At 29.0% G+C, this 17,561-nt stretch overlaps 1 protein-coding gene across 1 annotated transcript; it reads left to right on the forward strand.

The window, feature by feature from the left end:
• The first annotated feature begins 13,611 nt into the window (after positions 1 to 13,611).
• On the forward strand, positions 13,612 to 14,981 carry LOC145063565 (uncharacterized). The gene is made up of 2 exons (XM_079011158.1): positions 13,612 to 13,951; positions 14,716 to 14,981. The coding sequence occupies exons 1-2, from the start codon at positions 13,694 to 13,696 to the stop codon at positions 14,878 to 14,880; spliced, it is 423 nt and encodes a 140-aa protein (XP_078867284.1). The 5' UTR covers positions 13,612 to 13,693; the 3' UTR covers positions 14,881 to 14,981.
• The last annotated feature ends 2,580 nt before the right edge of the window (positions 14,982 to 17,561 follow it).

Genomic DNA, 17,561 nt, shown 5'->3' on the forward strand with positions numbered 1-17,561 from the left:
TTTATTCTTATTAAATACATGGAAGCTGTGATATACTCACAAGACAAGTAAATCGGTTGTAAAAAAAATATTTGTTCTTATTAAACCCTTACTTTTGGTGCATGATTCTTGAGATTATAGACATTATAATTTTTATAATAAGAACTTTTAATTACATACACCATTTTACTTTCTATGACTGAATCATTGTAATTTTTTTGTGCATGACTTTTTATAAAATCATAAGCTTGTACTATACAATAAACATTTGCTAATAGTTAAAAAACACAATAAATAATATAAATGACAATGATATGTGACAAATTAAACATGATAGCAATGTAATAATCATACATAAACATAACACAATAAATTATAAATTAAAATAATCAATGAAGTGTGTTTTTACTATAAGTAAGTAAAGATGATACAAAAATAAAAGAACATAAAATATAAAAATTGGTTTTATTTATTAGATTAGATGATTCTTTTCAATTTCATGAACACCTGGACCAAGCTTTTTACTTTTTAGGTTATGTGTTTTGTTCATTTCCATCCAATTGAATCGCAAGGCAATAAAGGAGGAATGAAAGGAATTGGAAAAGTAGCCCTAGCCCTAAACCTAAATGTCGAATTCAACACAATCAGAGGCATCGAGAATGAAAATAAGCGCATGTGAGAATGAACGACTACCGAAATTGAAGTGATGGCTTTAGCGAATTAGTGCAGAAATACATCGACCGATTACAAAATTAAGGTGATTTATTGGTGTAATAGTTAATCTAAAGTTCATTCAAACAGAAGGATATAAATTACTTACCTATTCGTGGGAGTTTGAAGTGGAAATTGAATGAGTAATTAGAAGAGATGTTTGTCGGTGTGAATCAGGCGACGAAATAGGAGTTCATTATAACTCTCAGACGAAGTCAAAATAGAAGATATACAGATATGGAGGTAATTCCACTATCAACGATATCTAATGTTTAAAAATTTTGAATTTCAAAATATTGTCTCCGTTAACATTGAATAAACAGTTTAAATTTTTTAAATTTACTTCCCTATTTTATTGTTATGATAATTTTGGTATGATATCAACATGCACCAAATCCGTAGTTTACTCTATTATCGTGTATTGGAAAGTGATTATGTGCACTGATATGCTTTTATTTTCATTAAAGTATTGGAATGTAATTATGTGCACCAAATCTGTAGTTTACTCTATTAGTATACTATTATTAAAATTAAAAGAAAAATAAATAATAAATGTTGTAAAGAACCTATGGTTGGTATTTTGTTCCCTGTAAACAAATAGGTTTTCCATGTTGTAATTATGATTTTATATAATTTTTACATGATGTTGATTTTTAAACATATCAATAACCTATTTAAGTGTAAGTATAAGAGACTGATAAACAGAATAAACCCGTTAGATCTGAGAAAGTATTAAGGGCAAACTGGTCCAATTCAAATTTATGTTGTGTAGGCTTTGTTTGGAGTGAGTAATTAAAAGGATGATTATGCCCTTGCAATGCTTTTATTGAAACTTACTCGAAATCAACATTGACAACCATTAAACTATTCATGCAACTGATTCATATGATGAAAGTACATAGGTGTAATTCGGAATAGTTGTTTGTTTTGAACAAAAACAATATGACAAAAATCCTAACAAATAGCTAGACATTCAAATAAGGGAAATGTTAATTAGAAAAAAAAACATACATTATAATAATATGAATTTTTGAAAATAGACAGTAGAACATTTTTTACTGTGTATTTATATACAAACACATACAAAGGTAATATGAAGGGGCAGTCAATTTACTAAAATTCCCATGATCTACATATCATAACAAATATCTTATGTTTACTTGTGTATGACTATTTTTCGCAATATACTGATCATGTTTAAGAAAGACTCGGAAAAGGAACAACAAATGGAGCTAAAAAGAAATTATAGAGTAAAAAAAAATAAAAGATAACCAAATATTAAACACTAAGCTTCATAAGTAATATATATATATATATATATATATATATATATATATATGCTTAGGTTATTCTATTCAAAATAATTATTGTGTTATTGTAAGCATAAATGTAGGCCAATCAGTTTTACTTATTTTAAGAAAGTCAATAATACATATTATTAAATTAAAGATAATTAGAAAATACCATCTAATTTCATTTTAAGGGTATTTTAGTCAACTAACATAAATTTAAAAAAGGAAAATTGCATATTTTAAGGGATAATAGATTCAATTAATTTTAAAAATCTGATTGTAGTGATGATAATTATCGGATATTCTGCCAGAATATATTTATCAAAAATAAAAATATTCTTGAACCATAAAATAATAAAAATATTTTTGAACCTATTTCTTGATCATAACTTTAAAAACTTCTTGGAGAATAACAAATTCTTGAACATCCAATTGAAGAATAAAAACAAACATTAAATTAATTCTTATAGAATACGCGATGTGCACGACAGTACCCACTAATTTTATAATTTATAACCTAACTAACTAACTAACTAAAATGCACCTAGGCAGTGTACGTAGTCGAATTATAGAATAGTTTGGTAAGTTGGGTGTCGATCACAGGGAACGGTGTTATAAATTAATCTATTTATTACTAAATTAATCTAACTATTAATAAGCTAAAAAGGGGGTTTTATCTAATTTTCCAAGTTTAGATGAACTTAATCCTTTAACAGAAACTCAATCAATAAACAAAGCACTTCTGTTAGTTCGAATCCGCTTTCACTCAATGGTTATACATTAGCTATGACTTTCACCGTTGGTGACCAATTAAGGAAGTATTAGCAATTTAGTTCTAAATTTACTAATTATTAATCAATTCATGTAAATCTATTTATGGTCATACAATAGTTAACACAGAATCAATTATTAAATAAGATTGGAGCCATGAAAGATTGATTAATCAAAACACAATTACAGTTATAATATGAGTTCTCTAACACAACTTGATTTAATGATTCAATTACTAATCTAAGATTGGTTTGATCTTAGCTCCAATAAACTAGTCTTCACTATATTATTAGGTATTCAAGTTCATGTAGATTTGTGTTCACTAACTACACAGAATAAGAATTCAAAGCAATTAATTAATTCAAGCATGCTAGGTAAAATCAATCAACACAAGCATATCACCAACAAGTAAAGTTAAGTCTAATGCATTAAAACCATGAGTTCCAGCTTCATCTAGCTAACAGAAACAACTAGATTTAGCTGAACATATTAACAGCTAAACAAGAAAATACTATAATAAAAAACATGTTTAAATGTACCAATCTATAAAGACAAATTATGAACTCTTCCTTCCTTGGTGTTAAAACCAACTTCCAGAGCTTCTTTTCCTCTGAATTTCGTCTCCAGGAATCCTCCTAAGCCAGCCAAAGTTATCCCCAATCGTAATGGAGAAGTATATATATATATATATATATATATATATATATATATATATATATATATATTCTGGAAAATCACTGTTCACGTCGTGAGAATTTAAAACTCACGTCGTGAACTCGGAGTAATCGTGATCGTCAAGGATTCTTTCACCCGGATGTTTATCTTCTAATTCTTTTCACTCACGTCGTGAACCATCAACTGTTCACGTCGTGAGTACGTCTTTTTTGGGTGTTTTTCTTGTCTTTCAATCCTTCAACCTCCAAAGTTCCATCCTTTAACGCTTTTAGTCCCTTTCTTCAAAATGTCTTCTTTTTTGCTGCAAAATATAATTTAACCTTCTAAGTATCATTATTCTATGCAAATGACCAAAATATATATAAAAATGTACTTAAATATTGCCTAAAAATATGTATAAATATGACAATATCAATACGGGTAACAATTGCTAAGAATTACATTTATTGTTAAAGAATAAAACTAAAAAAACTTTCAATACGGGTAACAATTGCTAAGAATTACATTTATTGTTAAAGAATAAAACTAAAAAAACTTTCAAATCGGGAAAAAAAACATCAAAATCGAACAAAGACACTAATACATTCTAAAAGAATAATGTCGATAAGAATCACTTTCAATTTCATAGTCCATTCTACAAGCATCAGCTGCTTCTGTGGAAACAAATCAAATGCACAAATCAGTGAGAAAATATCCATATTCCATTCTAACATAATTGGAATTCGTGATTCCATTCTGATAGAATTGGAATTCAAGAATCAGTTACGGTATGCATTCTGTTGGAAAAATATCCAAAGTAAAAAACAATTTAATGAGAATGATATTGTTATACATTCCAAGATAGAAACTCATGTTCATTTTCATCAGCAGCATCTAACTCTACAAGTTCAGAAATTAGTTGATTTTGACTCTCAACCACCTGTAGAAGTAAAATCCCAATTTAAGGTACTATTTGCTTTTTATACTAATGCCAAAAATATCCCTACAACACAATAATCATAAAATTCATAGAATTCGCCCAAAGTGTTCACAACATCAACTAATCACGACCAAAGTGTTCACAACACTAAAGAGAGTATTGTAACATAGCCATTGTTTTGAAACCTAAATATTTCAGTAATCCAACTAAAAACTCAACTTCTGTGTTAACAAAACAAATTATGTTTACCCGTGGGCGAGTTTTCTTGATAGGATCTGGATACAAGAATCAAAAAGATTAGAACTTTATCAATCAAGATTCTGAACAGTCAATCTATATTTACAAATAAAAGATTTCAAACAATAAGCTAAAAGAATACAACTTTATCAATCTAAGATTCTGAACTCCAAAAAGTACTAACAGAAAACCACAGACCAAAAAAAGTAAATCCCAAGGGAAATAGAGAAATCAGCATTCGAGAACTACAAGAATTCAAGCCAATTTTGAATTTTTGTGTTAACAAAACAAATTATTGATCAAAAGAAAGAGGGTGATTGTGTAGCATATTGATCAACTAAAAACATATATTTTTTAATAAAGAAAAAGAAAGAGGGTCTCACAGTGCAAGGGAATGAACTTTGGGACATTTATTGTGACTATCACGATCAAGACCATCTCTTTCCTCCGTCATCTTCTTTCAATCATCTTCAGATCGATCTAAAGGAATTAAATCACAGATATCTCTTTCTGCTTTCTCGATTTTGCCCTAATTAACTTTTTTGTATTGAAACAGGCCATCCCAGATTCAGTTGCACGACTCACGAATCTCGAGGCACTTGATGTTTCATTTAATCTATTTGAAACACTACTAGATGGCATCAGATCGTTAAAGAAGTTGCAGATCCTAAATGTATCGAGGAACAAGCTTACTTCGTGATGGACTTTTTAAATACAGGTATTTAAATAACCTAATTTAATTTCTATTCTTCCCTCCCAAATTCAAATGCAGGACTCACGAATTTCGTATCTCCCCGCCAACATCGGGTATGAACTGGTGAATCTAAAAAAGCTTATGATGCATTTGAACAAGTTGAGCACCCTTCTGATTAGAACTCGTTGACAGGGGTTCAGATCACGATCTGATAGCGTCGATAATGTTAGGGCTTTATCGGGTGGGAGATTGACGAAGACACGCTTATTTATTTAGGTTAAAAGTCAATACCCTTATTTACTTATTTAATTATTTAATTTTTTATTTAAATTTGATTGACCCACATTTATGCATACAATAACACAATAATTACTTTAAATACCTGAACCTAGCTCTCTCTCTCTCTCTCTCTCTCTATATATATATATATATATATATATATATATATATATATGTGTGTGTGTGTGTGTGTGTGCAATATAAACGAATAGGTTTTCCATGTAGTAATTATGATTTTCTACAATATTTACATGATGTTGATTTTTAATCATATCAGCAACCTATTTAAATGTAACAATCTTTCAGCTAGATAAACAGAAAAAACCTATAACAGATTTGAGAAATTAAAACGACGATCATGCCCCTGTAATGTTTTTATTGAAACTTACTCGACATCAAAATTGACAGCTAATAAATTATTCTTGCTACTGATTCATATAATGAAAGTACATACGTGTAATTCGGAACGGTTGTTTGTTTGGAACAAAAACAATATGACAAAAATCATAAAATATAGACCACAAAGAAAGAGAGAATGGGTATACGTAACTAATCTGGTTGATTATGCAGTCTACAAAAAAAAACCTTTATGAGTATACCCTAGATATAGGAAAAATAGATTGCAAACACAAAAAAAAAAAAAAAAAAAAAAAAAAACCCTCGATGAGTATATAGGAAAAACAGAAAGCAAACAATGTAGTCTTCTAACCTGATGATGAATATTTGATCTCTACGTATTGAAACAAGAATGTAAACGTGTATATATATACAAATCTTTAAATTAGGAAGAGTTTGCCTGATTTATTGGGATTGATATTCGATTATCTGATTTATTGGGATTCATATTTCGTAGATAGATATAAATAGAGTTTAACATATATTTTCTTCCAGATTTATATGCTATAATTGAAAATTCAAATTTGAAATTTCATGATTTCCTGATTTACATTACTTTTTTTCGAATTTACAATATATTTTTTTTTTTTGAATAGAAGGGCAAAGTGGGAACTTCACTTACAACTTTTGAGCGGAAAAAATGAAGGGAGAGGCGCTAAGGAAATGCCACGTGGCGTTTTTAGTATTGTTTTACTAGAAGAGAGGATATATATATATATATATATATATATATATATATATATATATATATATATATATATATATATATTCTTTTTATCAGATGTATAATCTTATTAGGTCTTTTAATTAATGTCATGTCATTTCTCAACCTATTGATTCTCCATTTAAAATTTAAAATTTCTTATTCTAATTACATTAAATTAATAACATTACATAAAATTAAAATAAAATTAATATAGATAATAAAATGATACAATTTCACGTATTTATTTAAATCGACGATTATAATTTTATATAACTAAAAAATATCTCTTAATTAATAATTTATTTAAAATAATTGATTAATAATTTTGAGTTTTTAGTGTAAAAGTTTATTTGAATTTGTATTTGTGGTTCACATAGAGAGAGAGAGAGAGACAAGTAAGTTCAAATAAAAATAATAAATAGTATGAAAACATAAAAACACACTATGTTTATGTTATTATTTTGTAATGAATGTTGTACATGTGTATTGTTGGAGTAATTCTAATATGAATATTAACATTTGAATATTCATGTATTCATTAAAATGTTATTAATCTATTATAAGTTTATGTATGTTTATTTTTATAGTAAATTCTAATTTTAGTTTTACCATTCGACTATTCATTTATTCATGAATAATGACATAAAGTTGTGGATACAAAATTCATTGCAGATTAATAACATAAAAATATTGTTTATAAATTTGGAAACACCAAATGAATTAAGTGGAAGCTTACTCATAATATTTCAACAAGTACCCTAGGTTCAAGCTCTTTTACAGAGCAAATCCAACTCCCATAGGGATTTCCAGGGAAAAATTCCCTACATGTGGCACACTAGAGGTAGTTTAAGGGAATCAAACTCCCAACCTTACGCCCCACATGGGTATAAAACCCGATGCATCAACCCAGCTAGGCAGGATATCACTTGCGCACACACACACACACACACACACACACATATATATATATATATATATATATATATATATATATATATATATATAAGTAGGTTCCATTCAGATTCCAAATAAATCATAGATCCTGATATTCAATCTCAATTATATATTTCTCATTTGCCTTTCTAGCGCTCCGGTGTACTGGCAGAGCCGGAGAGTTGTAATCATAAATGGTATATTTAGCTTCATCGTTCCTTTTTCACCCGCCACCTTCCCCATCACAGCAACCGCCACCCCCAGTGCAACCACCTTTGCCATCAATCGACGTTAACATTGTCATCTTCGTCACCTATATCACCGCCACCTCTGCCACCACCACCTCGTATGCCACTAAATACCATAATCATATATGATTACTCAATCTATGAACAGACTTATATGTATAATCATTTATGATTAGGCATAAATGTATTAATATGTATAGTCATATATAATTATACATCTTTGCCATTTAATCATTTATGATTAGGTATACCCAGGGGCAGAATTATGTGGTGCCACGGGGGTCTCGGGCTACCACTCCGATTCCAACCGTTAGTGTAATTTTTTTTCTATTAGATGCAACGTCTTGAAATATGAGTGTCAATACTATTTTAGATTTGTTCGAAAAAAATTTTTGTGCCACCACCACTCAAACGTTCTGTGTCCACCAGTGGGCATACTCCGCGGCTGCCAATACAATACGCTAGAGCATTATAGCTGCAAATAAGAAATATGTGGTTGAGGTTGAATTTCAAGATTTTTATTTTTTTTAGAATCTCAATTGAACTGTCTTATATATATATATATGGAAAGGTTATTTGGAAAACAAAAAAACCTTAAAAATCATAAAAATGCATAAAAAAAATACCTAGAGATCACAAAACTTTTTTTTTTGACATTTTTTAAGAAAAAATCGCAGCTTTTTAAAGAAAATCGCTGAAAAAAAATTATTTTTTATTTTTTTTTCAGCGAATTTTTATAAAAAGCTGTGATTTTTTATAAAAAAAATTCAAAAAAAAGTTTTGTGATCTCTAAGTATTTTTTTTATGCATTTTTATGATTTTTAGGGTTTTTTTTAGGGTTTTTTGTTTTCTATAGAATCTAAACCTATATATATATATATATATATATATATATATATATATATATATATATATATATATATATATATATATATATGGTTAGGTTCATGTGAGACGGCCTAATTTTGTGAGACCGTGAGACACAATCCTAGCCACTCATTTTGTAGATAAAAAAACATTTTTAAAATGCAAAATAATTGAAATTTTTCGAATTTTTTTTCTTCATATATTATTTTTGTCATTTATATTTTCCAAAAAAAAATCAATGCCAAAAAAAATAAAAATAAATAAATAAATATACCGTTGGTTTTTACATATTCTAGTAGAATATTAGAATATTTTATATATCTAACAAATGTAGTAGAATATTTTAACATTCTACAAATCACATTAGAATATTTATAGTGTAATATTTTATTTGAATATTTCACGTATTTTAAAAAACAATATTTTTTTTAATTTTTTAATTGATTTTTTAGGTAAAAAAGTGATGAAAATAATAATTAAAAAAAGAATTTTCGGAATTTTCATTTTATTTAGCTTTTTTAAATTATTTTTAGATTGCGTGTCACGGTCTCACAAAATTAATATGGTCTCAAATGAACCTAACATATATATATATATATATATATATATATATATATATATATATATATATATATAAAGCATATTTACTCAAATGCTGAATTTTAAGTCGTACAAACATTATTGCATTATTTACAATCATTCTATGCATCACAAAATATTGAATCTTAGTTTGGTAAATATGGAAAAAGTCAAATTGAAGATAAGTATGGATTTGTTTATCCAACAATGTCAATATTTTTGGCAAATATCTCAAGCTTTTGACTTGGCACCCCAGCAGAATTGGTCAAACACCGAATACACTTTATATAGCATATTCACCCAATTCACGAGGTCAAGATCTGCATCCGATTCCGACACGCCGCCACCACCACCACCGATTAGCACGTACGACCAACAACATCCTCGACCTCTCCCTTTAATATCACCATAATATAGAGAGACCTGTCACCAACATCCACAAACTCACCTGGGACCTTACCCCATCATCATCTGTTTGTAGAACTCAAGTGGTGAGCTTTTTTATGATTCATAATATTTTGTATGAGCATTTGATTTGATTTCATGGTGAGGGTAACTGGACTTACCAAATTAAGTGATTTTTTTTTCTAAATTGTTGTAGTTTTGTTTACTAACGATTTTGACAAAAAAAACAATACAGAGGCGCACCAGAGTATCTTCAGGTTCACAATATTCTGGAATATGATCATTATTAGCAAGGAGAGTTTTGACCTGATAATATTCTTTCTACTAGCTCATATTTACAAGGTGATTATTGTTGTTCTTGACTCGCCTCATCACATATGTGCTTGATTTATATTATTGAATATATGCAGGTTGTTTGTACGTTTGGTTAAGAGTTCATTTAACTTGAGGTGAGCCATTTATTTCTAACTTGCAGGTTGTCTATGAAGTTTGAGCAGTTATCCCTAATCTACTTCACTAACCCTAATGTTGATGGTCATAACTTTCTCATTTTACATTGGTTCTAAGCCTAGAGCATTTGATGGAAAATAGAGGTAATTGAACTTTTATTTAAAAAAAACATCCCAAATATAGTGTTGCACTTACATTATTTTTTTAAAATCTACTCAAGTATAGCATTGGACTTATATTTTTTTTGTAAATCTGCCCAAATATAACATTGCAATCTCATCAAAGGTAAAGCTTATTCCTTACCTTCCTAATTTAAATGTTAAATTTATGGATTCACTTTACAACTAATTAAGAATTTTTTGATTCAAATAAGAGTGGATATCTTTCTGGTTTGTTTATCATTTTTGTAAGTAAAGGGTAACGGGTAGTTTAAGTCTAGCATAATCTAAGTAGATATATGTATGTGTATATGTATTAGCCAGTAATGTGCAATGTCTAAAATCCTATCACTAAGAAAGTGAATATTATAGTTATTCTTATGGATGTGATTATAGATGTGGATGGAGTACTTTTTATACGATTATTTTTATTTAAAAAACACTTCGTACCAAGAGATGATAGTTTTTAAATTTAATTATAAATTTAATTACCAAAAGATGTGATTATACATGGAGGATCAAAGGCATTAAATATGAATAAAACTTTATTTATCTAACATTTTGCTACTAGAAATTCGTGAACAAATCTTGCCCTTTTATAATTCAAATTGTAATATGATTCTTTCTTTGATTAATGAAAAGATTTCTCTATTTCACTAATATTTTAATCAGATATAAATTACCATAACCCTCTGTACTCCTGATTTTTTAGGTAGTCTTAGGTCAATAATTATGTGAGAATATGAAGTTTGGTGGATGTGGATGGTGACATGAATGCAAAAGATTTGGACATTCCTTGGCTTGATGTGGTTCTAATATAGAGGATTTAATTTGGTTTTAAACGAGAGCATCCGAGCATGTAATTTATATGCATCATTAATTGACAATGAGTTATTACTTTTCAAGTTTGTAAGATACTACGCTTTATAACTTTTGGTTAACTGCAATGAAAAGCCATATATTTTCGTTGATTTGTTTATCACAGCAACCTAAGTTTAGACTATCCATATGACAGCAACGAGATGATGAGACAACATCAACAACCTCTTATCAGCATCCCTAGAGGATTTTTAAGAAATTGGAGCACCAAATAGCAATGTACATTAAACTCAGTAGCCCCAAAAAATTGTTGAACTTTGTGGTTGACTGATTTTTATGGCATGTTGTCTAGCTGTTCAGAAGAATATAACATTTAATAAGTGACAAAAGGTTATGTAAAAGTTGGGCTGATGCAATTAGCTAGAGAAAAGAAAAACAAAATTAAAGACAAAACTGTAAATTTGGTCCTTGTGGTTTGTAAAAATCTTTGGATGGAGTCCAAAAAGTTTCTAGCTTGCACAGAAGGTCCAAAATCAAAGTTTTTATGAGATTTTGGTCCAAAAAAAATTGAAATTACCGATTTACCCTTTTAATTTCAGTTTTGTTTTTTCTTTTCTTATTTAATTTAATAATTTATGAAATAAAAATAAAAAACAAAAATCATACACACCCACTCCACCCCTACCAGTTACCCCCCCCCCCCTTCTCTCTCTACAAAACCATCTTCATCATTCTTATTTTCAGAAAAATGGAATATCACCATTACAATCTGAAAAATATGAAGATCTAGAACCAAATGAAGATTGAAGAAATCAGGGGAAAGATGAAGATGAAGATCTTATGTTCATCTCATAGCTAATAGAAAAATGCTAGAATTCAGGGGATAGAAATTGATTTCTTTTCTTCAAACACGAATAGGCACATACACTCCAGAAATCGAGAACCCTTTCAAATTCTCGCAAAATTTCATCTGTTTCTTCGATCTCTTATCCAATAGGTTCAAAAAGATAGTGGTTTTCCTCCAAATTCCGTAGTACCAAAAGAACCCCAGTGTTTAATTTTAGCTCAATGGCCACTCAATCGAAGCAATCAGTTTACGACTTTACCGTTATGATTTGATATCTTCAAATTTAGGGGTTTTAAAGTGATTTTGATCGACTAAACATTCATTCCCAGTTGTGGGTGCGAAAATTTGATTATGGTCTTGTTATCTGTGGTTTGTTTGCTTCGTTTTATCTTGAATTTTAGGGTTTTGAAATAATCTCTGTTGATTACGCAAGGGTGAGCACGTTTTGATGTAAAAAATTTGATCTTGATTTTGTTAGTTGTGTTCTCTTTTAAGGGTATCTTGAAAGATTGTTTCTTGAATCAATTATACCGAAAGTATGCATGTTAATTGATGATTATATGAGAACTTCCGGTTGAAGCTAAGATTTTGATTATGTTCCATCAATTTCAGAAAGACTGAACAAAGTTATAACTTTCTTATGAATATCGTCTTTTTTAATCTGTGTGTTTGACAAATTTTGTTCTTTTTTCATGATCAGAACGCAAAAGGAGGAGATGTAGATCTTAGCACTTACACCAAAACGTTGATTATATTCAGAAATCAACGACCCTTTCATTCATCTATTCATACGAGAGAGAGAGAGAGAGAGGGTGGGGTGGGGTGGGCCCAATTCTTCATTTTTAATTTTTAATTAATAAATTATTAAAGAAAATATAAAAAAATACAAAAAAGAAATAAAAAGGGAAAAATGTGCTCTCATATTAAAAAAAATGAATATTTTACAAGTCTGGTTAACAAATTCTAAAACACAAAAAAGAGTGACTTGGTATCCATATCAATTTATGATATTTTGTACAACCTTAATACATATATTGCAAACCTCCAAACTAATCATCACCAGTGCATTACATAGCTACCATTTCTTTGTGTGTAAGTATTCAGCTAACTCACAAACGTTATTCGTGGTTAAGAAGAAATTCGTCGGATTGTCAGAAACAGTTCTATTAATTGGTTGTTCTATGTAGTAAATTATTTCGCCAAAACATTAATCGCCTCTACAAACTAATTTTCAACAGAAATTATTTGCACCCGTTATTTGGCGCGGGTAAATGACTAGTGTTTGTGTGTGTGTGTATATATATATATATATATATATATATATATATATATATATATATATATATATATATATATATATATATATATATATATATATATATATATATCCTTGCTAATCTATGTGGTTCCAAAAAGAGCTCAACAAAAATATACAAGTGTGAGTTGAGTATTTACGAAATATATGAGTTTTAACATTAAAGTACTTAATGTGATGGACGTTTTCTTCTAACAATATTATATTAAATATTTTAAATAAAATAATTTTAGAGAAAACCTATAATTATTTGGAAAAAGAGGGCGTATGTAGGGTTATCCACATCCATATCTCAATATGCACCACATACACAAAATCAAATAATTGAAAAAGAAAACTTTCTGGCATTACAACCGGTTTGGTTGTGTCATCTTCCTCATATTTTGAAGGGAGTTTTTGGACCAAAAACCACCATGAATGCCCTCAAACTTAGTGAAACTATATGTTTTCATTCATCTTTATTCTCTCGTGAATTGACAAATACTTATATCAAGAATCTAAATGCTAGTATTAAACCTCGTAAAAGAACAAGATTGGCATTGAGAGCTAGTGTTGATGAACAAAAAGAGAAAAAGAGTTCAGAGAAACGAAGCTTTCTAACCCTAGAAGAAGCTGGTCTTGTTGAAATGTCGGGTTTAAGCAGTCATGAAGGATTTTTATGTAGATTGACGGTATGTTAATTTTATAATTAGACTGTAGTTTATTTGTTTTTATTGAACTTTTGGTATATAAAGTGTGTTATAAAACTAATAACAAGTTGAAAATTTTATATTTTTTCTTTTATAAACGACACAGTTAATTTATTTGGCCAATTATATAAAAAACATTATATTGTAGTCTGTAGACATTTTTCGAATTAACCATTTTAAAAAAAAAATTCCTACAAAATCAAACAACTTTAATACTTTTTTTAGTCTATTAACTTTTATCTTCTACACACGTAGAATTGGTTTTTCTTTGATAAGAAGGCCTAAAAAGAATATCAAACATAAGGTCGTTAATCAAGAAAATGCCCAAAATATATCTCTAAGTATAATAATGTTTATGTAATTTGTTCTGACTTATATATGGAATGAAATCTATGTTTTTCGAGGGTGGTTAATCCAGAAAATGCCCTATACAAATATCTTTAAATCTAAGTATAATAATCATGGGGGGCTTAGAGCAGGGGCAAAGTGGGCGGCCGCACAGGGCCCAATTTTTTTCATTATATATTTTTATTTAAAAATACAAAATTGTAATAAAGATAAGGGCTATTTTTTTCTTGTTCGTCCTGGGCCTTTAATAATATTTCATTTTTCAATGTTTATGTAACGAACCATTAGTCTGTAGACGAATGTATAAGTTGTTGAGGTTATTAGTTAAACGAGCATTATATTATAGAGGTTATTTCAAAAAATTGATAATTGTTTATTGGTTTTGAGTTTTTATACAGATATCTTCGCTAAATCTTTTGAGGGTGATAGGAGAGCAAGAAGGTTGTAGTATTGAGGAATTAAATGCAGGGAAAGTGTGTGATTGGTTTCTGAAGGACAAACTCAAAAGAGAGCAGAATTTGGATGCTGTTCTTCAGTGGGATGAATCTAATTTCCAACTATAAAAAAAAACCTTTTGACCCTAAATTTCCACAAATATACACTATGTTACAACTAGCAATTGGATGGTAGTTTTGTCAATTGGGAAATTATTGTCGATTGTTTATTCAAAGGTTCAAACATGCTCCTAAAAACAAACATAAGAAATATTATCGCATAATTAATGCACTTTACATTCTCCAATGGAATTTAACAAAAATATTTCTTATAAATAATTCATTTTACATTTAATTATAATAATATTTCTTTTATATATATATATATATATATATATATATATATATATATATATATATATATATATGTCTGTAGGTCACATATTAAAAAAAACATTTATTTAAATGGTTAAAATTTAACAAAAATTAGTTGAGTTCTACCCAAAGTTACAACTTATAACCCGATCCAGGGTCTATTTGTCATTTTCATAGATCATTGACCGTTTGGATATTAAATGTTCAGAACTTGTTTATACATTTAGGTCGCACGATGTAGTGGACGGTTCCATATGGAACCGTACTTAAGAACACCACATTCTGGGTACGGTTTAACCTGCGATGTGCAAGTATGCGAGTTTTCTTCCCCATTCTTCCTTCCTCGCCCGATTCTTCCGTTGTAAAATGTTTAATTTTTTTCTTTTTTCATTCCTTATATATATATATATATATATATATATATATATATATATATATATATATATATATATATATATATATATAATTTTTAACTTTACCATTCTATACATACCAAACACATCCAACATATTTTCACATTAATTTCTATATTTTCTTTCAAAAACTCATTCAACCACAATGTCGTCATCGTCATCTAGTTCGTTGGATTAGATGACACAAGAAGAAAATACATTTTTCGGTTCCGTCATGGCAAATCAGTTGTGTATTTCCGAAACTGACAAGCTCAAAGTTCACGTTTTCGAACGAGAAAACCTACATTGAAGAGAAATCGCGAAGCCGAGTACAATCATCTTATAGAACACTATTTTGTAGATGACGTCGTGTATATTTCGACGACAGTTCCGGATGACGAAGAAGTTATTTTTACGTATTGTTGGCGACTTACAGTGTCAATTTCTATATTTTCAATTGAAGTGGGATGCAAGAGGTAGAAAATATATTTCTCCAATTCAAAAATGCATTGCTGGAATTCGTCAGTTAGCATACATCATGTGAGCAGATAAAAGGGATGAGTATTTTAAAGATGTTTGAGTGCACCACACGAGAAAGTGTGTACAAGTTCGCTAATGCTATAATTTGGTTTACGGCGTACTATATTTTCGCAAACCAATGATCAATGATGTCCACTGATCATAGAGATTTGACGATTATACTAGAAAAAATCGTGTCACGCGATCTTTGGATACACCATGCATTCTTTGGTCTAGCTAGTGCAAACGACATCAATCTTCTTGACTAGTCGTCGGTATTCAATGACATCTATCTTGGAAAGTCGCACGATTGATGGGATATATCCTACCTTTTTTGTTTTTGTGAAATCCTTTACATGTTTGAACAACGAAAAAAGAATAAAGTTTAAGTGGTCACAAGAATCAGCTAAAGGACATGAAACGAACATTGTGTGTACATTAGAGGCATTCACAAGTATTGCAAGTTGAGGCACGATCATATGAAGTCAAAAGGTTGCAACACATTGTGTACATGTACATCATATTAAATAATATGATTCTAGAAGATGAAGGAAAAATGATATGCTACTAAGACAAAAAAGAAGTTTTACCAAATGTTTAAGGAGTAGTTGTTGGTATGCAAGAGTATAGGGTAAACTAGAAGGAAGTACATGATCATGCAGTTCATCACTCCCTTCGTGCGAATTTGGTGAAACATATTTACTAGGCTAACATACAGTTTGAGGTCGAGTATTGACATGATGATTTGTTTCATGAATCAGATGAAGATTCAAATATGTTCGTCGGGGACTCGGACGACAATTTGGAGTGATGTAGTTTTTTTAATAGTTCTTTAATATTTTTATTATTTAATTTTTAATTATGTTTTCTTGGTTTTATTATGTAAATTTTATTTTTCATTAATGAAAGAAAATTGTGTTTATTAATTATTTTTTAATTAATTGTATTTATTTTTAAAATAATAGGTTTTAAAATTAAATTAAGTTATTGTGGAAAAGAATGAAAAGAAGTGAAAGGTGATCATTTCCTAGGTTAGGAAGAGTGAAAGGTGAGTGAAAGGAAAACTAACATGGTACACAAAAAAATGAAAGGTGAAAGGTAAGTATACCCTTATGACATTATTGTTGAAAATAGTGTCAAAGATCATCAACTGTTTTGGTAATATTTATAATAATAGCAGAGTCCTTTTAGAATGACCTAATGAGCCAAATAGTATTAAGGAAATTAAGAAAATAAGTTATTAATTAATTAAGGAATTGATAGATTAACTGGAAATTATTTTTGTAATTAATTAAATTGTTTTAATTAATTAAAGAGATTGAATATTAATTAAATCTTAAAGATTAATTGAAAGATTGTAGAAGCTGTTGGAGAGTGCATATGGATGATTTTGGCAGACTTATTGGATAGGATATGACAAGTTTAAATAAAATAAGAATTAACCTGAAGAGTTTGAATCATTCTAGGATTCTTTATGCAACCTATAAGTAAACTGCTAGGGGTCAAATGTGACAACCGATGCAA

The sequence above is a fragment of the Lactuca serriola genome, chromosome 7 (assembly GCF_051521515.1).
Source record: "Lactuca serriola cultivar US96UC23 chromosome 7, Lser_US96UC23_V15, whole genome shotgun sequence".
NCBI lineage: Eukaryota > Viridiplantae > Streptophyta > Magnoliopsida > Asterales > Asteraceae > Lactuca > Lactuca serriola.

What these genes read in the sequence shown, in the direction of transcription:
- LOC145063565 (XM_079011158.1), top strand. Translation starts at nt 13,694, where the DNA reads ATGAATGCCCTCAAACTTAGTGAAACTATATGTTTTCATTCATCTTTA. An exon ending in GATTTTTATGTAGATTGACG is followed by an intron (nt 13,952 to 14,715) that starts GTATGTTAATTT and finishes GTTTTTATACAG; the next exon opens with ATATCTTCGCTAAATCTTTT.